Source organism: Paroedura picta, chromosome 4 (assembly GCF_049243985.1).
Source record: "Paroedura picta isolate Pp20150507F chromosome 4, Ppicta_v3.0, whole genome shotgun sequence".
Lineage (NCBI taxonomy): Eukaryota > Metazoa > Chordata > Lepidosauria > Squamata > Gekkonidae > Paroedura > Paroedura picta.
In genome coordinates, this window is record NC_135372.1 from 96,593,158 (window position 1) to 96,615,405 (window position 22,248).

The window sequence follows — 22,248 nt, forward strand, 5'->3', positions numbered from 1 at the left end:
TTGCTAACAGGCCTGGCAAAAAAAATCCTGTCCTTTTAATAGAGGCTTAAGGAATAGAAAGCTCTGACCTGGATAGCCCAAGTAGTCTGATCTTCTTACATCGATAAGTTCATGATCACCCCAGGTACCTGATAGTGGCTGAGGTTGCTAACAGGACCAGAAGCCAGGAGTTGTACGTTTTACTTTAGGCAGCTGACCCATCCAAAAGACCTTTATCTTAGCTGGATTCAACTTCAGCTGACTCTACTTAAGCCAATCTGTCACTGCCTCCAAGCAACTGGCCAATATAGTTGGGAGTGAGATGGATGGCCGTCCATTAACAGATACAGCTGGGTGTCAACAGCATATTAATGACCTCCTAGCCCTAAACTCTGGATTAGCTGAATGAGGGGTCACATGTAGAAGTAAACTCTATGGAGTTGCCATAAATTGGCTGTAAATTGATAAGTTATACATGGGATAAAAAGAAAAAACCTTGTATATAGATACTAGGGGCAAAGCCCATTGTATCCAGGAATACAGTGGGCTCTAGATCTTGGCGGTGGGAAGAGGAGTTGTTCAGTCTGTAAGGGCATGGGGTTGAATATGTGTGTTGTGTGGGAGGTTGTGGTGGCATGGTGACAAATGAGGGAATGGGTATGGAGATATGGATGTCAGGAACTTGTGGTTTGGAATGTTCATTGAGTGTGGGAGAGGACTGACCTTTGGGAATTATGGCATAGTGGTTACAGATGAGCTTTCCAGAGCCATGTCTTCAGATATGTGAAGGGAAAATCAGACTGGAGATTCTTCTTAGGAGGAGATTACATGGAAACCAATTCCTCCCAGCTCTGTGTCATTTCCCTTCTTGTGTGAATTAAGCCACAGACATTGAAATGTCTCCCTGCCCTAAAACACATGGGTTAGTCACAGTACACAGATGTCCACCCTGCTCTTTCTGTCTCCATTTTTTCACTGTTGATAAAATGTTATGTGCCCACATGCTTCTTTTATTGTTGGTCCTTAGAAGAAGAACTGTTGTTTTTTTTTTGTCCCCTATTGTTTACTACCCAAAGGTGTCTCAAAGCGGTTTACAAACACCTTTTCCCTTTGTCTCCCCTCAATAGATGACCGATGAGGGATGTGGGGCTGTGAGAGGTTTGAGAGAACTGGGAATGGGCCACAGTGACCCAGCAGGCCTCAGGTGTCTCAAAGCAGTTTCCAATCATCTTCCCTTCCTCTCCCCATAGCAAACTCCCCGTGACGGAGGTAGGGTAGAGAGCCTCACATGGAAGCTGGCAACTCTAAGAGAAGTTCTCTCTGTGCACAGCAGTCTTGACCTTAGTAAGATTTTGTATACTGTTTTTTATTTGCTGGGCCAAGCTTGAAAAAGTCACCACGGTTCCCATGTCTCTCCAGCCATTTACTTGTTCACTATTAACAGTTTCAGGCTGTAAATATTCTTTATTTAGATCTTCCTGCACTTTCCAGACTCACAGGACTGATGCTGGTCTGTCTGTCTGTGCCCCAGAATGCAAACAGTTGCTGGTAAGGGCTGGCCATAGCCCATAGCCCAGGAGGGTCAGACCTGCACAACTCCCCCCCCCCCAACTGCAGTCTGCAAGCCCCTACCATAATATCTAGATCGCTGGTCATCTCTAGATTATAATGATCAGCTCTGCAGGCAAAAATGGCTACTCTGGAGGCCAATCAAGTATAGAACTGTGGATTCCTCAATTTCCACTTTATGAAATCCCCATACGATTATGAGCATTTTGGCAATGTGATACTACAACTACTACTATGACAGTATATTGGAAGAGCAACCACTGACGAAGGTAAAACAGAAAGTGGGTCACGTAACCTAGGATCCTGTTTTGGTTGACTCTTTATGTTTGATTATTTGTTTGACCATTTAGACTTAATGTTATAACCTTTTCACCTATAAACATAGAGAAGACTACTATATCATTGTGCCTCGTGATTTCCTTTTTTCTTCTGAGCCTACTTTGGAGGCCAGACTGAGGCACTGTATGATTTTGAAGTCCCACCTCCAAAAATCCAGGAATATTTCTAACCCATCGGTAGCCAACCTCCAGGTGGGGCCTGGCGAGCTCCTGGAATTACAACTCATCTTCAGAGTATAAAGATCAGCAGGCAGAAAGGGCTACTTTGGACAGGGTTGTGGTGGAGAAGAAACATTTAAGGCCTCCCACACAGGTTGTTGAATTGAAAGACGTGAGGCCTACTGCACAGGGTTCTTGTGCAGATGAAACAGGAGACAAAAGAACCTCTGCAACAGCATCCAGTTTCATCTGCAGAATAATGGTGTGCATTAGGCTTCAAATATGCAGAGAGTTGTGAAGACGAAATTCACATGGCTTGGCTGTGTCTAACCCCCAGGCAGAGCAGTATTTTAAATGAGAAGGGGCTTTTCTGTGGCCTCCCTGTCAGCCAGCTGTTTGGCAGAAGGGGAAAGCTCCCTGCCTGAAATGGAATGCCCACACCCATGCCCTCAGACTCCCCTGGATTGCTCTTGGAAAGGTTTCCTTCCCCTCAGTCAGAAGCTATCAGAGGCTCCTACTCAGCAGGCCTGGAGGGGGGAGGGGGAGCACTCTGCAGCCTCCTGCCAGCTCTGTCAGTGTTCTGAAGCAAGTTACAGTTGGACATGACAGTTAGGGCGAAAAGGGCTGGCGCAGCCTGTCCAAGACTCTGTTCTCATCCCCCTTGGCAGCCCTATTGACCTCTTCTCCCTGTTGTGGTCAGAGGTTGACTGGCAGTGATGTCTCCAGATTGGCGCTGGCTGGGCCGGGTGAGCAGGCCCTGTCAGAACTTTGGCCCAATGATTGGGCCAACCGCCCACTTAGCCCTTAGGCTCCGCGGGTGTGGGGCTTCGTGCCTTTCGACTGGCTAGAACTCTGTCCTGTCCTGGTGAGGGCCCAATCGGAAGGCGCTCGCCCGACCTACTCCCCGCCCCCCATTCCCGTAACCAAATATGACACCGCTCACCAAGCAGTTACAGATATTAAGGTCAATTCCACAAAAGCTAAAATTATATTAAATCACATAGTCTTTAATCAAATTGTAAATATTAAAAGTTCTGCATAAAAATCCATCCACTAGTTTCATACATAGGTACCTTCTCCTAGTGCAACTCCCCATTTTTGTGCACTTCCGTATACACATGGGGATGTCACACAGTTAACAAGCATCTTTCTCATGGCCCGGTACAGTTACTAATAACATAATATACATGTATCCCAAACAGATTTCAACTATGAGGCTTACCTCAGCAGTTGAGATTTGTACAATGAGCACTATACATTATATTTCTTAAAATCATGACATGTCGAAACAAAACATTGACCATCCGAATATTAAAATCTTAACATGGAGTGGGTATCTTTCTTTGTTGTTATAATTACTTAGGACCATTGGAATTTACTTTCCCAGTGGTAGTTGTTAGGGTCTAAATTTCTCTGTAAACCATGTCAGGACACTGCCCAATGGCATATATAGCTACTTACAGGAAATCAAATAAAAGCTTCAGTTTAGAAAAGGATGTTTATTAGATTCCAGACAGTCTTGTTTTCTTTGTTAGAACAGGGTATTTGGAACACAACTGCCATTTTGCTCAACATGCCAGGAAATCATGTTGCTATATTGATATATCACTCAATTTCCTCCCCACTGTGTCCAGTCTGAAGATCAGTTCTTTCTCCTCAATACGATTCTCTCTTCTGCACACTGGCTAGTTAGATGCATCAACTCCAAATTTAGCTGGGCAATTGAATGTCTTTTGCTTAAGCTCATTTTAGTGGCTTGTGCATTAGAGACCTGCTTTGTTTAAACAGCCAAGTGGATCCTGGCAGCTTGTCATTCTTCTACTGCCCAGAGTAGATAAAGTGCAGGGGAAATGGGATTGCTGGCAACTGCTGCTACCAGCAGTTAAGGAATCGTGTAGGTTGATTAACTTGCTGAGTGACATGAGGTCTGGTTTGTTGAGTTTATAGGAAAGATAGGGTCTCATGGGAATTGCCACTTCTGAGGAGCCACTATCTACTCCAACTTTTTTTGCAACAGAGTTTGAGACACCAATGTGAAGGTCCTCCAAACAATATGCAGTGCAGACAGGCATGTTGTGACCAGTGCTGGGGCATCCGGATTCATTAGTAAATTAAATTATAGATTGGGTGGCTAAATCCAACCTGGGAAATTGCAGGAGATTTGGGAAGTGGTACCTGGAGAGGGCAAACTTTGGGGAGTGGTGGGTGCTCAACAGGGATGTGATACCATAGAGCTTGCCCTCCAAAACAGCAGTTTCTTCCGGGGAAGTGATGTCTTTAGTCTAGACTTCAGTTGTAATTTCTTCCCTATCCATGGTAGGTAATGATAGAGTGCAAGGTTTGGTTCAGAGTATGCCTATGAGCGGCTAAAAGTTCTCTTGTTGTGTTGAATGCGAAGGAAGGAAAACGGTCCCACCCCATTTCTGCCAATGTCCAGCTACTCACATAGATCAGGAGATGGACTGGGGACTGCCTTGCCATTGGTTCACCCTCCACAGCAGCCTCCAAACAACTAGATGTGATTCCAGTAGCACTTTAGAGATCAACAAAATGAGCTTTTGGTGATAACTTTGGATGTCGGCAATGTGTTTTCTTCTGCAGCAGCAGATCTCCTCTCATTGTTGAAGCAAACAAGGAACCACTGTTTTCAAGATATGCAGTTGCTGAAGGTAAGCAGTTGAAGAGCAATTCTAGTAGTTCCTAAGCTTCGTGTAGTGGTTAAGAGCAGTGGCTTCTAATATGGAGAGTCAGGTTTGATTCCCCACTCCTACACCTGCAGACAACTGTGTGACCTTGGGCTAGTCACAGTCCTAATAGTGTTCTCACAGAGCAGTTTTGTCAGGGCTCTCTCAGTCCTACCTCTTTCACAGGGTGTCTTTTGTGGGGAGAGGAAGGGAAGGTGATTGTAAGCCGCTTTGAGAGTATTTTGGGTAGTGAAAAGGGGGTATATAAATAAACTCTTCTTTTCTCTGTAAAGGTGTAGATCAGAACTGACCTGGTCTTGCCACAGTCACTTCCAGACTTGACTGCTGCAATGTACTCTACACAAGACTGTCCTTGGGGGTACTTGGAAACTGGAGGTGATCCAGAATGCAGCTGCAAGGCTGTTGAATGGTTCATCGTGGTCTAACCGTATTTAGCCAATCTTGAGTTTGCCAATTTGTTTCCAGGTTAGGTTCAGGGTGATGGTTATAATGTTTAAAGCCTGGGAATGGCATAACTGAAGGACCACCTCACCTGATATAACCCCCCCCCCCAAGCTGCTTGTGCTTATCACTGTGGGATTTTTTTGATGGTGCCTTGTCCTCAGGAAGTCCTTCTTGCTTCTACCAGGCTGAGGCCTTTTCCCATCATAGCCCTGTCCTGGTGGAATGCTTTATTAGAGGACACACATGCCCTGTGCAACCTGTCAGGGTTCTGCAGGGCATGCAAGATGGAATTGTTCCAGCAGGCCTTTAGTTAGTCCTTTTATTTTCATTGGTTATTGGTCTGCCAGATGTTTTCTCTTTGAAATATGCCCAGGTACTGGGAGAATGTCAATTTAACTGATTTAATGGTGAACCTTAGGATTCCATTGTATGTCTTTTAAAATCTGAGTCATCCTGAGCCCCATGCTGCAGGAGAGAGGCGGTATACAGATTTTAAAAATAAATAAATAAAATAGATATGGTAAAATAAACTTAACTTCAAAGTCTCTCCTGCTGTAGAAAATTGTATGAGCTGTTAAGAGAAAGCCGGTCCTTGCCCCTGCATCTATAAAGTTCTAGAACAGCCACAGGCTGGGGAGAAAGGGGAAAGTGCTGCTCAGCATCAGGGATGGTCCCTCACCAACCAACCCATCCAGATGATTATGGGCTGGTTTTATCAATGGATGCCTCAGGTGCTAGTCATTTCTCCTAAGCTCTAGCAAACTGCCATATGCCTGCCATATTCCTGCCAACGTTGTTGTGGCCTAAGCAGCTCTATCTGTTGGTAATCAGCAGGAGCCTTAAGGGAGGGGGAACATGTAAAATGCATCACCTGTTGCTCTGATGCTCAGTGGTTTTACCACAGTTTCAGTGGAATCCTAGATGTTATTCCAGTATGATGTCGCTGCTAAGTTCTCACTTGAAGTGTCATCATGCTTTCAAGAGATATGGTAATTTCTGCTCTATATTTTTGCCACTTGGTAGGGCAGGAGGGTTAGGGAACATTGGTGGGAGATCTCACATTATAGATTGATACCTGGCAGTCCTAGTCCCAGATCATGTTCAGTTATGTACAATTGCCACCCAAAGGGGCAGGAATGAAAGGCCCCTCTTGCGTGCTAATCTGAAATTCCTGCTCAGCCTTTTAACAATCTACTAGTCCCACATTATTCAAAGAGAGTACAGGAGGGCTTATTTTCAAAAGCCTGCAACCGTGCAATCCAAGCAGTCTAAACAGCAGTTCAGTCTCTTTAGTATATTGGCTGCTTTGCAAAGCTTTAGTGTCCTTCAAAGGCTCCATTGAGCTTCTCATATTGCATTCAAAAGGGAGTCTGCCAGAACACCACAGTAGTATGCATAGGACAATGAACTGGCTTGTATTGGGTACAGAGGAATGAAGCTTGCAACTGTATTCAAGGGAAAGTGGAAACTAAGCCTTAGAGTTGCCACCATTCTACAATGGATAGCAGATGGCTTCTTCCTAACTTGAAGATAATTGTTCCTCCAATAGAATTTTATAGTACTCTTGCTGATAAGATATAGTTATGTCCAGTGGTCCCCAACCCCCGGTCCAGGGACCGGTCCTGGTTCGTGAATCAGTCAGTACCAGGCCACAGCTCCTCCTCGTCCTCCTCCCTGGCTGCTGCCTCGGGGGCTGCCCTCCCAGTCTGCTGCTGGCTCACCTTTGGTGCTCTCCAACGGCTGCCATGGCTGGGATTCCCCCTCGACGTAGCACTGTGCAGCTGCTGCTGGCAGTGCACCCCAGTGGGTGGTGGGAAAGCAAGTGGAGCAGGGGTTCAGGTGGCGGCAATGTCCCTCGGCAAAAGACTACCCCCCCCCGGGCCTCAGTAAAATTATCAAGCATTGACCGGTCCCCAGTGATAAAAAGGTTGTGGACCACTGGTTATGTCCATGCTAACATGCTAAAAGTTCAGAGAGGTATCCAGAATTAAAGTGAACAGTTGCATTTGTATGCAAACTTCAAGTCAGCTTAGTGCTAGCATCAGTGTTTTCATACAGCCTTCTAATTTCTTCAGTGGTTCACAAAAATGCTTACCACATCGATTGTGTAATTTTTTAAAAAGTATTTAAAAATTCAGTCTTAAAGAACTGGATGGTATAGGTCAGGATGTGTTTCTGGGCTACCTTGCCTACTTTGGGTTAGTAAATATTTTGAGAGATCAGCACAGATTGGGCATAAGTAATTGGAGGAAGAGGATGCACCCACTGCATTAGATCTAACACAAAGTTTCCATGTGTGCAGGGACTTTTGCTCATGCAGCATGATATTCTTGGCTGAGCCTCTTGAAGCAGCCCCCAAAGCTCCTTGAAACCCTGTTCTATGGGATCTCCTCTCCTCAACATTTCTGGGGATATGTTGAGCTGCCATGGGAGATGAGAGTGGAAGCTCAGAAAGCTCCATTTGGCAGGTGATACTCCTTGCACCTGCAGAAATGCTGTGCTGAATCCAATCCCATGTTCCAAATATTTGAACAATTTGATGTCTTTTGACATTACTTGAGACAAACTGGCTATTTTACCCTATCCTACTCTGAGTAGGAATTTTTTCTATTTTTATGCATTGTACCATCTGAACCTCAATATATAATTTCTGTGCTTGTAGAGACATATGTATATCCTAAAAATTTTTCTTTTGTAAGGAAAAACGTCCAGGTTCTAATAACCAGTCTGTAATATGCATCCAACCCCCTCTGGTGGTTTCTTTGAAAATATACGGATACTTTAATGCAGCCTTAGTAGACTATTCAGGCAGATGTTACATAAATGAGGGCCATTCCGCACAATGACCAATGTTGCTAAATGTTTGCAGTATGCAGAAACGCTATATTTAACAGTGGAATTTCATCATTACACACACCTTGAATTGTAGTGGAATATTGAAGTCCCCGTAGAGGTCTATTAAATCCCCACAGGTTTCTGGTCTCACCGGAATCGCAACAAAGGAGGCAATATTTTTCCATGCTTCTTCCTGCCCCTAACCGTCAGTCAAACAGAATAGCCAATGAACTGTTGTGTTTGTGCTCCTGAAAAGCCCCTTTCCCTTTAAAAACTGTTTTTTTAACCCAAAATCACCAGTAGCAATGAGTATTTTTTCATTAGATGTCTCAAGACCTTTTTCGCTGGTGTAGAAGCTGGCGCTTAATCATTTACATGCTCTTCAAGTTAAAAAAAAAAATCCCCCCCCCATGGGTGCAATTTCTGGCCAATTTATTGATGTGGGATTTATGTTGTAACCTCATGGCAGGTTACAACATAAATCCCACATCAATAAAACCCCATTCAAACACATCAAAGAGTACAACATGGCAGTAAAATACCCCAATCATTCCCCCCCTTAATGGAGCGCCTGCCACTGGGCAGCAGAGGGCTGTATCTGCCAGCCACCATCCAAGATGTTCCAAGGCTGGTAGTCTATCTTCCAGAGCCCCCCCCCCACCCCAGATCTTCTTCCTGCACCAGCCTCAACCATAGACTTGGTGGAAGAGCCCATCTTATAGGCCCTGTGGGCCATGCAGCTCTTTCGGGAGCTCATTCCATTAGGTAAGGGCTAGGACTGAAAAGGCCCTGGCCCTGGCTGAGGCCAGGCAAACTTCTCTGGGGCTGGGAACAACCAATAAGTTTGTATCCGCAGAGCGCAAGGCCCTGCAGGGGACATAGGGCAACAGGCAATCTATTAGATACGTGGGTCCCAGACCATGAAGGGCCTTGAAAGTTAAAACCAAAACTTTGAACTGGATCTGGGATCTGGCAACCAATGCAGTTGCATCAACACAGGCTGGATATGGGTCCTCCAAGATGTTCTTGTGAGGACCCTATCAGTGGCATTCTGCACCAGTTGCAATATCCGGGTCAGGGACAAAGGCAGGCCCGTGTAGAGCATGTTACTGAAATCTGTTCTGGAGGTGACCATCGCATGGATCACCATGGCTAGGTGCTCCGGAGACAGATAGGGCGCCAGTAGCCTCATCTGACAAAGATGGAAAAATGCCTGGTAGACTACTTTCCTGACCTGCCCCTCCATGTTCAGTGAAGCATCCAAGGTCACTCCCAAATTCCTGGCCTGGGGCATGGTGGTCAGTTGTATCCCGGCCAGGGTGGGCAAGCGCATTTCCTGTTCTGTCCTCTTCCTACCCATCCATAGGACCTCCATCTTGGAGGGGTTGAGTTTCAGGTGACTCTGCTCAAACCATCCAGCTACAGCTTCCAAACATCTGGCAAATGCTTCCAGGGGAGAGGATGGGTGGCCATCCATGAGGAGATAAGATATGTCATTAGCATATTGATGACAGCCCATCAATGAGTAGCCCTCTGTGTCGGAACCATAACTGAATGATTTTAGTTGAATAATGAATTATGAAACGTATAAAATTTACATCCTTCCAATTTGGATGTGCAGAAATGGAAATGTGGATGATTAGCTAGCTCTTGAGAGAGAATTGGTACACAGGAAGTCAATAAAGTCTGGGCAGAAAAAGGAAACAAGCTTTGGAACTGCACAGTAACTAAGATCTGTTGCAAACCTGGAGTTAGCAGAACACTGCTTCTTTTCTCTTTAAAACAGTCTTACAGAAATTAGAAGACTTAAAAGGTTTGCTGTGATGGACAAGTGTACTAAGCCAGGCTTTCTCAATCAGGGTTTCGTGAAATCCTGGGCTTTCTTGACAGTCCTGGGGTTTCTTCACAGTCCTGTTATGTTTTTTTTTTTTTTTTAATTTGTTAAACATTTAGCTTGTGATATGACCGAGAGCCTCTTGTGGCGCAGAGTGGTAAGGCAGCTGTCTGAAAGCTTTGCCCATAAGGCTGGGAGTTCAATCCCAGCAGCCGGCTCAAGGTTGACTCAGCCTTCCATCCTTCCGAGGTCGGTAAAATGAGTACCCAGCTTGCTGCTGGGGGGTAAATGGTAATGACTGGGGAAGGCACTGGCAAACCACCCCGTATTGAGTCTGCCATGAAAACGCTGGAGGGCGTCACCCCAAGGGTCAGACATGACTCGGTGCTTGCACAGGGGATACCTTTACCTTTACCTAAACATTTAGCTTGTGATATGACCAAATATGATCATGTTGAGCCCCCTCCCAAAATGGTCAATAGTGGGCCTTGAGGGAGTGGGAAGAGGAGGGGTTTCTTAAAGCCTGAATGATGTTTCCGGGGTTCCTCAATCGTAAAAAAGTAGAGAAAGGTTGTTCGAAAGGGATGGCACTGTGTTATAGCAAAAGAGCATGAGAAGTTAGGATTGGTCTCCTTGCTGGGAGATGGACCAAACCTCAGGTAAATATCTCTTTGTCAGTCTCACACCGAAACCTTGACCTATTGAAGAACATGTTGCACCATTCATGGCAGAGAGCAGTTCTTCAGAATGTGGTTCCCCCTCCCCTGTAGCTCTACCCTGAGACATTGAGACATCCTTTTGGGTTTCACAGAATGTGATGTTCCAGTCTCATTGACACTAACCTACAATTCATCTCTACTGAAGATGGTTTCTAAGTAAGCTGGGACAAAACAGCCCAGAGTCTAAAAAATGCTATGAGGGTAGAATCCCTCCCACACTCCTTAGCTGATTGGTCACAGCTTTGCATAACACACATGTGAACAGTACAGACTAAACATAGCACTTCTCCTTCTGTCATGTACTAATGACAATAATACAAGTCATGTGGGCCAGTGACTGGAGTGCTTTTGGGAACTAAATTATCACAGGTACCTGTTTCTCCCTAGATCCATAGTTCTCTTTTAGAGCCAAACTGGGTGGAATCTTTGGAAATCTGTTGGTCAGTTTTCCCATCATTTCTTTACTCTGACTTATTTGCCATATTCTGTTGCATTAAGGCAGTGTATAATTCAATTATGTAAACAGTGTAAGGATGTCTGTCTATACCAGGTGCTCTCAGCTGGGGTTTCATGAAATCGTGGGGTTTCACAATGGCCGTGGAAGGGTTTCACCAATTGGTTGGGAGTTAATTTTGTATACATTTATTTTCATTATTTAAAAAAGAAATCAGGTGATATGGTCATGTTGAGCATGCACACCCAAAATGGCCAATGATGAGCCTGGAGGGAGTGGGAAGGGCCCCCAGCTATACAAATCCTTGCTGGCTGAGGCTCATCATGTTGTTGTTGTTATGTGCGAAGTCGTGTCCGACCCATCGCGACCCCATGGACAATGATCCTCTAGGCCTTCCTGTCCTCTACCATTCCCTGGAGGCTCATCATACATGGCAGCATCTGGAGTCCAGAGAGGTAAGTACTCTCATATTACCTTAACTGCATTGGGGGATGGTGGCAGGGGGGGGTGATGAAGCAGCAGAGACCTGCCCTGTTTCCAGCCTGATGGGGTAGGCTGACAGGCCATTTGTGGCATTGGTGGGGGGGCTGTGATGAAAATGCCTGCCCAATTCCCATTTCTGGTGTTGCAGTAAGAGGGGTCACTAGTGATGGAGTTACAGAGTAATGCCACTTTATTTATTTATATATATATTTTTTTATACCGCCCTTCCCTACGGCTCTGGGCGGTTTACATAAAACATTTTTGAACATTCACATAGAACACTATCAAAATCAATATCAAAAATCAATATAACAACATAACAATAACAACAAAATATCAACTGGAACAGTTCTTCTGATGACATATGATGTCTGGGAGGTGTGGTCTGCTGGCATCGCTTCCAGGGTTTCTCAAGTCTGAATAATGTTTCAGGAGTTTCTCAATGATAAAAAGGTTGAGGGCATCTAGTTCAAATTGTCCAGGAGTCACAATAGAAACAATCCGCAATGATTTCCCGCCTGACAGTGGGTGGCAGCAATCATGCTGCTTGAAGAGGAAAACTGAATGAACCCTATTTAAATATGTAAATTCTCAACTATTTGTTTTTTTTAAAAAAACACCTTACAACTCCATAGCTATTTGACTTGGCCCCTGCCAACTGCACCACACCTATCATATATAACCAGGGAAAAGTCATGGCACATTGCTTCATTTAAAATGAGTGCATCATAATGATAGAACAATTTATTTGCCTGCTCCAAAGATAGCATTATAATAAAGGTGTGATATGATTGCCTGGCCTTGATGAACTCTTGACAGGTTGCAGCCCAAAAGACAAATAATCTTAAAAGTAAATAATGAGTAAATGAAAACAGGAGGAAGAGAAAGCAAAAATCTTCAACAATCAAAATGTCACACATTTAAGATACAGCTGGGATAATTATAACCTCTAAAGAACTGGATATATTCATCCCCCACCAAAATAAATAGTCAAGGGTGCCTCCAACAGGATGTGTTCAAGACAGGGATCACTCATGACTGAACAGTTATATGCACTTATTCCAATATTAAAAAATATTTTTTCATTGTAGAATTGCACATATAGCAAACTAGAGGAGCCAAGATCTCTCCTTTAGCCCAAGCTGGCCTGCATGAAGAAAACATGGTCTTCATCAGAGTTTCAGAGTCAGTTGCATTTTGCACTTTTAGTGAGCACATGTAATCAGTGATGTTTCAAAACAGAATAACGCCTATTTTAATATGTAAATTCTCAGATATTTGTGGGGGGAAATGTTTACAAACTGCTCAAAGCTATTTGGCCCCTACCAAATACATTTCACTTTGTGAGGAGACTGTCATTTTGAAAAATATGCAACTTCTATAAGGAGGCCTTTATTGGCTGGGATCTCACTTGCTGTTCTCTACCTTATTTGTATACAACAGCCCTCAGATCATAATGTACAGTATACCTCTTAAGGTGGTTCTTTGGACCAAGGACTATAAGAGCTTATCTCTTTTCTAGAAACATAACTGCTAATCACATAGTTCAGGTGAACGTTTGAAGAAAGAATTTCAGTGTAAGTGTACTATGATATGGATGTAAAAGCTGGGCCATGAAGGAAGTTGATTCCTTTGAAATGTAGTGTTGGGGGAAAGTTTTATGGATACCATATGATGCCAAAGAGACAAATAAGCAGGTTCTAGATTAAATAAGCAGGTTCTAGATTAAATAAGCAGGTTCTAGATTAAATCAGGCCTGAACTCTCCCTAGAAGTTAAAATGGCTAAACTGCATTCTTCAAAGAATTAGACTAGATGACTCTGGTGTTGCCATACGATGATTCTATGAAGCTCTTGTACTTTGATCAAATTATGAAAATACAGGGGCCATTGGAAAAGACAATAATGCTAGGAAAAGTTAAAGGCAGCAGGAAAAGAGGAAGAGATAGATTGACTCAGTCAAGGAAGCCATGACCTTCAGTTTCATTAACTGAGAAAGGCTGTTAATAGGGACCTCTTCCGCACGGAGAATTCACCCAGCCATTATGTTGTGCTGCACCCTGGTTTTTTGCTACAGGATGGCTCCCCCATTCTTTTTCTATGACGCACAGGGAATCCTCAACTTACTGTCCCATTTGCCCCCAGATTTGTGTATACATATGATAGCCGATGGACAGGATTGTGCATGCACATGATAGCCAAGGGACAGGAAGTCAAAATGTCCTGCCTTTTTTTTTTTACTCATTAATCATTGTCACGTGGTAGAAACTCCCTGATAATCTTCCAGTGCCATTTTGTCACATTTGAGCACCCTCCAAGTCTGAAATATATATATTTTTAAATTACCATGATAACATTGTAACACAAAAACGTAACAACACAAACAAGGGGATTAAACATTGGCTGTTTTGTTGCATCATCCCCCCCCCCCACACAGACCATCCCTGATTTCACTAAAACAAAGTTAAATCCTAAAGAAAAAGAAAAAGAAAAAGAAGGAAAGGTGACAACCAAGCATAGTGGTGGCTGGGGGTGGGCTTGCTATTTTGTTACATTGGAATTGCACTGTAACATGATCGGACTTTTCATGATGGAAGTGATGCTCGGGGGGGGGGGGTTGGAACTACATCCAATTGGAGATGGCCCAAGTTTTCTTGCATACATATGTCCCAGCTCCAACATACACCCCGTTGTATCCAACAGCAAAAAAAGGGAATGCGGAGTGGGCAAGTCTGGCCAGGCCTGGGACAGCCCCAGACCCGGTCCAATTATGTCCGTAAGTGGGAAAAAAAGATGCACGCAAACAAGCAGTGGTCTGAACCTAATCCACATTAAGTTGGAAGTAACTTCATCGCACTTAACAAGAAGGCAAATAAAATGTATTTACAAGCTCTAGTAACCTAGAGTCATTTAATATTTATTTATTTGAGCATTTGTTTCTTGACTTTCTATTTAAAAATACTCAAGGCAGTTTCTCATCTTCCAAGCTTCCAAAGGACAGATTTGATACTAATCTATAGTTATTTAGGTCTCCTGGATTATGAGACACCCCCCACCCTGCGCGCCCCATGCTGTTCAGTAACAAAATATAGAGGCTAACTGTTAACAAAGCATTTGTGGGGAAATGGTGCAAACTGGAGGTGGGAAAGAACTGCTACTTTGCAAAAAAAGAAAGCAAGATTTAAATATTTAATTTATATTCTGACTCCCCCCCCCAAAAAAGCGACTCAAAAGTAGTTTACATCTTTACTTCTGCTCCAAACATTTCCTTTTGTAAGTGTACATTTAATATGTGTCACCTGCACACATACAACTGTGATGAAGCAGAGCAAATGTGCATTTCTGTCTGCATTCAGTTTACAGGTATATGTGTTAGGGTGCTGGAAGCTACCACAACTTCCTTTTATCCTACGTTTGTCGTTGCCCACAGGTATTTCCACAGTCATCACAATTAGTGATGCTGCAAGGGACTGCTCTTTTTCTGGCAGCTTGACTGGCTTATAACAGCCTAGTGGGGTAGGAGCCAATGAAGGAAGGAATGAGAGATATATGAAGTACAAAAGTGGCTCCTATTCTGTCTTTCTACTCTGTCCATCTTGGATTGAACTATGTTTCTTGATCTGTTGCCACTGCTGGTGGTAAATATATCATTCACCCATCTAACAGACTGCTGTCCTCATCTTCCTTAAGACCTCTCTGGTGCAAACATTTGGGTGAGCCCACCTGGCTGCACCAACCAAGGATTATTGTATAGTTACTATAAATACCAAGGCTGGTGCCAGGTTTTGAGGGGCCCTGTGACCACTATTAACTCCCTTCTTGCCCATTCATCCATGTGCCCCCACCTGCCTGTGCACCCTTCCTGTGCCCACTAGCAAGCTCTCCTGCCACCTGCAGCCTCAGCAGAGCGCAGGCCTCTACAGACATGCTCTACAGACAGAAACAGATGCAAAAACTAGATTCCTGGCCTCACACAGACAATGGCCTCACATAACCATGCTAGGGACAGCATCAGTTGCCTTATGGGCTGCTCTGTCAGTAGTCTGGTTGAACTCTGGAACAGGAGTTTAGCTTCTGCTAAGGTGACTCCTCCCGTTTTTTTACACATTTCCTTTACCACCAGAAGCTCGATATATATTATTGGACATTACAGTTGCAGCTTGTATCTTTTCAGTACATCTGCTCCAAAGTTATGACATGCAGGTAGGAATGGAAAAATGGAAATAAGCACTTTGCTTCCATCCTAGAAACACACAATGGCATAGGGTGTGGGCATTATGCATGGGACAATCAATAAAACCAACATTTTATTCTGCCCTTCCTATACGGGTAGCATACATGGATCTCTCCTTGCCATTTTATCATCACCACCAGCTGTGAGAACGTGACTAACATTAACCAACTGCTTTAATCAGATCTTTGCTGTAATTGCCCAGTTACTTATGCATCTTGATTCTAATTAGCCCTTTCCTGGCAACTAACTCCTCCCCCCCACCTGGTTAAGAGCAGTGGCCTCTAATCTGAAGAGTCCCCACTTCCTCACAGGCAGCTGGCTCAGTGACCCTGGGTCAGTCAAAGTTCTCTTAGGGCTGGTCTTGCAGAGCAGTTAAGAGTTCTATCAGCCCCACCTACCTCACAGGATGTCTGTTGTGAGAACAAAGGTGTGTGTAAGCTGTTTTGGGACTCCTTCAGGTAGTGAAAAGTGAGGTATAAAACACCAGCTCTTTTTCTTCTTCTATATGCAAAGCCTGAGGAAGTCAGTTTCAATGTATCTGAAGGAGCATGTGTGCACATGAAAGCTTATACCCAGAATCAAACTCACTTGGTCTTAAAGGTGCCACTGGGCTCAAGCTCTGTTCTATTGCTTAAGACCAACACATCTACCCGACCCAAATCTAAGGTCACCCTATGAACTTCACAACAGATCAAGAAACCTTGACTCCCCTGTGCTATTCCAACATTCTAATTACTATAGTACACTGACTTACAACAATATATAAGTGGGTTACGTTTTAGGGCTATTGCCGATAAAGCCATGCAAGAAATGGCTGGGGATTTCCTGAATCAGTGCTGGCACTGGAATGTGTGGGTTTCCAGGCAATGTGTACTGAACTGTCATCCTATGAGATCTGTAATATTTTGAGATACCTTTTCCACATGTAAAAAAACTGCAGTCCAATCTGCACAAGTGTAGTTATTTTAGTGTTTAGTGCCTTTGTAATCCTAGTCTCCTTGCCAGTTAAAATTATTCAATTCCCCTTAATCTCTAATAAATATGTATGGGTTCTGGGGCTGTTCTAATAAGTTGCTTTATACAGAACTATTCCTACCCCACTCCTGCCTCACTTACCTGTGTGAGATATGAGCTGAAAAACACTCCAGCAAAATGGATTGCTGATGTTGGCTTAACAATGGCCTCATAGCAAATGCACCCAAAACGTCATGCCGATGGCCAAACCCCCTTAGAGCTTCGTTATATTGCTCAACCTCGCAAATAGGATATTGGATTAATATCTTCCTGTCCAAAATAATACTCTCTAGCTCTTACTTGTTAAAAGATGCAAATACGTTCAAGAAAGTACTTTATAATGAAGCCCAGAACTAAACCAGATCGTTTGAAATCAGAAGAGATATTTTGAAATCACAAGATTATTAGGAAAGAGAATGGACATAAACCAGTTGAAATTATAATATGCCTCTATAGATCTATGGTGGAGATTCATTTGGAATACTGTGTACAGTTCTAGTCATCGTATCTCAAAAAGGAGATTGAAGAGCTGGAAAAAGTATAGATGAGTACCAACTTTATTAGGCGGTTGGAGCATCTTCCCTATGAGAAAAGGCTAAAGATTCTGGGACTTTTCAGTTTAGAAAAGAGATGACTGAGTAGGGACATGATAGAGGTTTATAAAATTATGCATGGGGTGGAGAGAGTGAACAAAGAATTTTTCTCCCTTTCCCAAAATACTAGAACTTGAGGGCATCAAAGGAAGCTGATGGATAGTTTGTTCAGAACAAAATACTCCTTTACACAGAAAGTGATTTAAATGTAGAATTTGCTCTCAGAGGATGTAGTGAAGGCAACAGGAATAGATAGCTTTCAAAGGGAATTAGATAGATTCATGGAGGACAGATCTACCATTGGCTATAGCCATGGTGACTGAGAGTAACCTCCACACTCAGGGCAATCAAACCTCTGAATCCCAGTGCTCGGAAGCAACATCAGGGGAAGGTCCTAGCATCTATGCTCTGCTGTTGGATTTCTAGAGGAACTCACTGGCCACTTTGTAAGACAGGATGTTGGACTAGATAGACCATTGGTCTGATCCAGCACAGTTCTTCTTCTCTTCCTCTCAAATACATTTAAACATTATATTGATTTTTCTGCTTGGCTGTGGCTTGTATGGAACCCACAATGTACAAGAAATGGAAGTAGGTACCACTGATTCCGAACAAATAATGTAGGATCAATTTTTTCTCATTCAATAAAAACACAACAGCTATGGAATTGTTTTGTGTTAATTTAATCATACAAATATTCATTTATACATTAAGGAAAAGTCATCCTTCCCCAACCCCCCCATGTGCTATTACAGGATTCTTCCCAGACTCAATGAAGCAACACACCATCCTGCTCTACACATGCACTCCCCCCAGAGAGAATAAAGACAGGCTGCAGAATCAGACACGCACTCACACAGAGGGGAAAAAATGACAATGAAAACCCAGATTTAGGACAGCGTGCATTTCTTAGCCCCAGAGAATTCTGGCTACACTTGTACCCACAGAGATTAAGGATGCACCCATCCACAGCTGGGGGTGGGTGGATAAGTACACATTCCAAAATCCCTGAAGCCTCAGGATATACCCGTCACCTTCCCCTGCCCCAAATTAGGGCAACAACATGGCCCAGCCTGCAAATGCAAGCTTGACATCCATCCCAAACAGGGATAGAGTTTAATTCCAGCCAGTCAGGCTCAAAGCCAGCCCAGTTCTGGGGGCTTTTCTATCCCAGGCTGGAGTCACATTCACAGATGCAGAGGTTAACAGCATTTTTTAAAACCCAACAGCTTAGGCTAGAGTTAAGTTCTCACTTAAATCTCACACACTCTCTGCAAGCAAAGTATTATTAACAAGAAATTCAAAACTTCCCTTTATTAAAATTATAACTGCTTCTTCCCCCTCAAGAATCCATCATTATTTCTTCTAGCGATAGTCACTAGGGAAGACAGTCAGAGCTGACTACCCTTGCTCATGTGTGGCAGGCTGAAGCTTGGGGAGCTAGGTTCAGCCCCTAAAACCATCAACAAGAACCTGACTTTGGAAAAAGGTCATGAGTCAAGCAATGCTTAGCTTCCTCTATGACTAGGCAGTGAGCACAGTATCAAGGGGACTGAGGGCTGTGTCATTTATAGTTCTGCTACAGGTGTAATATATTGGAGGGGAATACATATACACATGTACATTATGATGCCTAAAGATAGGAAGAATGTTTGTTTTGCTGCCATCACAAGCGGTCAGAGCTTTCTACCACGTGTAATGGAAGCAAATTAAACATTCATAGCAATTTTAAACTTAACTGGGACCAGTTTTATCCTTTATGAAATTACATCAGTAAAAGAAGGGTGTCATGAGCAAAGCAACTCTAAAGCAATTTAAACTCAAAACTGCCAAGCCATCAAATGAACGGCAACTTGAACCCAAGAGGCTCCATATGTAATAATGCTTGTATAACAGGAAGAATATTTCCTTGGGAAACGGAACCATTGGCAGGATAGTAAGCATTTCAAACAACCCACCCCCCCATGGTCACCACTGAAGGTTATCTCCTTAGCCAACACCAACAAACACAAATGATGCCTTTGCAACTATTTATACCATGATCATCCTCAAACATAATAGAAATGCTTACGTTTTGGATGATCTGAAGAACTAGTTGCCTTAAGAAGATGGCTGCTTACTACAACCCCACCTAGGCACTGTCTCTGGCTTTTGTGCCCTTTACTAGAAACACTGTTCAAGACAACTGGTAGAGAATGGGCACTCCTGTGTGCCACTTGGCAGTATGTATCAGTCTTCCTGATGCAAAGAATACAAATGTCCAAAACAGTTGGCAGTTTAGATGGGGTGAAAGTGTGAATACCTGGTGCAAAGAGAAAACTGAAGCCGTTCTGATTAGGTCTGGTAGTTGCCAACTTGTAATGTTGCCACAAAAGCACCCACAGCCATCCATTCACATGACAGCAAAACCCACACAGTCTACTTAAATACTTTGTTTGCCCATTAGGGAAACAGCTTGCCAAGAGTAGGAAAAAAATAAATCAATCATCATGACTGCTATACACCATCATTTCCTATACCCTTATTTGCATTTGAATACATTGAATTACCCATAATGATTCAGATATTTATTTGGAGAGCCACACTGAGAAGAAATGCGAAGAAGCAAAAAAAAAATCCCCAAATTCTATACTTCCATAATCTCTCATCTCGAGCCATATTAACTTGTTGCAACAAAATTGAACAGGAGACCAGGGGAACCATAAAGACTAACAAAATCTATCCCAGCACAAGCTTTTGCCAGTCAGAGCTTACTTCAAACATATCTGATGAAGTGAGCCCTGATTTACAACATTTTATGCTGTAACAAATTAATCATCATTAAGATGCCAATGGACTGATGTTTAATTTCATCTCAAGAGTAACTCCTTGAAATAACCTCTCCAACTGTTCAAGTCCACATAAATAGAAAGATTATTCAAATTAGACTGGTGACAGAAGGAAATTATATATGGTTCTCAAAAAGAGTACCCAAATAAGATGCTGAGCTGAACCCAAAAAACTGATTACCTAAATGCCTACAAACCCCCACCCCATGATTCCAGCAAGATCCACTTAAACTCTGCAGGCGCTAACCATATGTTCCAGTGGAAGGATGGTGAAAAAGTGTACTAGGCCCTTAATGCAATTCATGAAACAATATAGTTGTTGGGGTAGGTTACTTTGGGCCAAAGTAAAAGTTCTGTACAAACTCCATCAGTAGATATGTAGTTCCCTCAATTATCTCAGAGTAGGCAGTTTGGTCTTAAGAGTGAGATGAAAGAAAGGGGGTGTTGCATATTATTCTATCTTTGGCAGATGGCTGCTATGGCCTAGTTCAAGTTTCTGAATTAGACAGAAATCCCCCCCCCCTTTGCAAAGCCTTGAACTGATACAATACCCAGAACACCATAATCTGCATCTTTCTCCTACGGAGGACAACCTAGTTATATATGGCTATTATTCTTCATGGGCTGCACACAGCTTGACCCCTTTGACTGACTGACAGACAGACAACCTAGAATATCAACATTTCAGAGCACAAGAAAGCCAATGAACAGAAGGAATTGCATTAGAGGCAGTTGATTCTTCCTCCTATATGTCCAAAGCAATTTAGCTCTGCCAGCTAAGCTAGTATGTGTATTGCCAAATATTAAAATGGAAGTTACCTCAATACAAAAAGGGAAATGCAAAGTTTAGAAATAAAGTTGATTCTTGGCACATGCATGACTGTCTCAAAGACTCTTACTGTACATTAATGAAAGCAGGAATACTTCAATATGTTAATTGTTCAGAGCAAGTCTTGGAAAACTATATGTCGGCTCCTGTTGAAAGCCTAAGAAAACTCTCCTGCCTTCTTAACCTCCTTGCCACACCCAAGAAGATTGAGTTTGATCAACTTTTACTAACAGAAAAGAACTAGCAGATGACTAATGCACACCATTCCCAGACAAGTTAAAGGCAAGAAGTAGATGATGTTACAATTAAAAACACCTGATGTATAAAAATAACTGAACTAACCAAGAAAATGCTAAGCAAGCTTCCATTTCATAGCAAGCACATCTCCATAAAAATGCACGCTGTCCCTTTTAAAAAGTTATGAACAAGAAACGGAGAAAAAAATTAACATTTGCTCAGACTACAACCACTCTGTAGGCAAAATAATTATTTTCTTTTTAAAAGAGATGGCTTTTCTGTTTTAATTTTTTTTAAATGTCTTTTTAACTACCTAATTAACTGTGACAATGACTTTTAAACAAAACATTGGTGTATTTTTTCTCTCTCATAGCACTGAACAGCACTCCTGAAATTCAGCATTCACACATGCATACTTTAGTTTAGGTGTTTTTTTTTTTCTGGAAACAACTAGTCTTAAAGTTATAGTTTGTTTTCTTCTTATCCAAGGATATGGAGCCAAGAAGGGGCGTTCATGCTGTATCTTCTATAAGTCACAAGAACTCCCCCTCCCTCCCAAGTCCGGTCTTTGTTAAATTCTCTTCTCAACGATACCCGTTTTTGTTTAAGACTGTCCAAAGGGGTAAGGACCATGAAAACCCTGGAAAAGAATTAGAAACAAAAATTAATTTCAGAAGAGGGAACAAACTAAGCTATGTCTATTCCAACATTTCAGCACTCTCCCCCAAATGCAGCAAACCCACCGTCCTCTCATTTCAATGCTATGAAGTGAAAAACACAACCCAAATATATCGCCCAAGCTGCTCACAAGCAACACCAATATTTAGTCATTTGCACTGGTCCAGAGAGATACCCACTGCACTGAAAAAAACAAGCCTCTGAGCTATAGTTCCAGGTTAGGGGGCTGAGTATATTAGGCTTAAAATACAGCAGTCCTGGAATTTTATAATAATGCCGGTGTTTAGATTTCTTATACACTTTTGAAATCCAGATTC

The 22,248-nt window shown here is 42.9% G+C and overlaps 1 protein-coding gene and 1 long non-coding RNA gene across 3 annotated transcripts in view; one reads left to right on the top strand and one right to left on the bottom strand.

Moving 5' to 3' along the window:
• Positions 1-2,670: 2,670 nt before the first annotated feature.
• Positions 2,671-22,248, top strand: part of LOC143835943 (uncharacterized) — a 33,148-nt gene continuing 13,570 nt past the window's right edge. Inside the window, exons 1-2 of one of the 2 annotated variants that reach the window (XR_013230418.1) lie at positions 2,671-2,791; positions 4,647-4,714. This is a non-coding gene — a long non-coding RNA (uncharacterized LOC143835943). Of the gene's footprint in view, positions 2,792-2,962; positions 3,010-4,646; positions 4,715-22,248 lie in introns of those variants that run through there. The other variant, XR_013230419.1, reaches the window with a different exon arrangement.
• The window catches only part of ILRUN (inflammation and lipid regulator with UBA-like and NBR1-like domains), a 45,615-nt gene continuing 41,393 nt past the window's right edge, over positions 18,027-22,248 (bottom strand). The window contains exon 5 of the mRNA XM_077334436.1: positions 18,027-21,893. Within this exon, the coding sequence (XP_077190551.1) occupies positions 21,858-21,893 (36 nt within the window). The 3' untranslated portion in view covers positions 18,027-21,857. The remainder of the gene's footprint in view (positions 21,894-22,248) is intronic.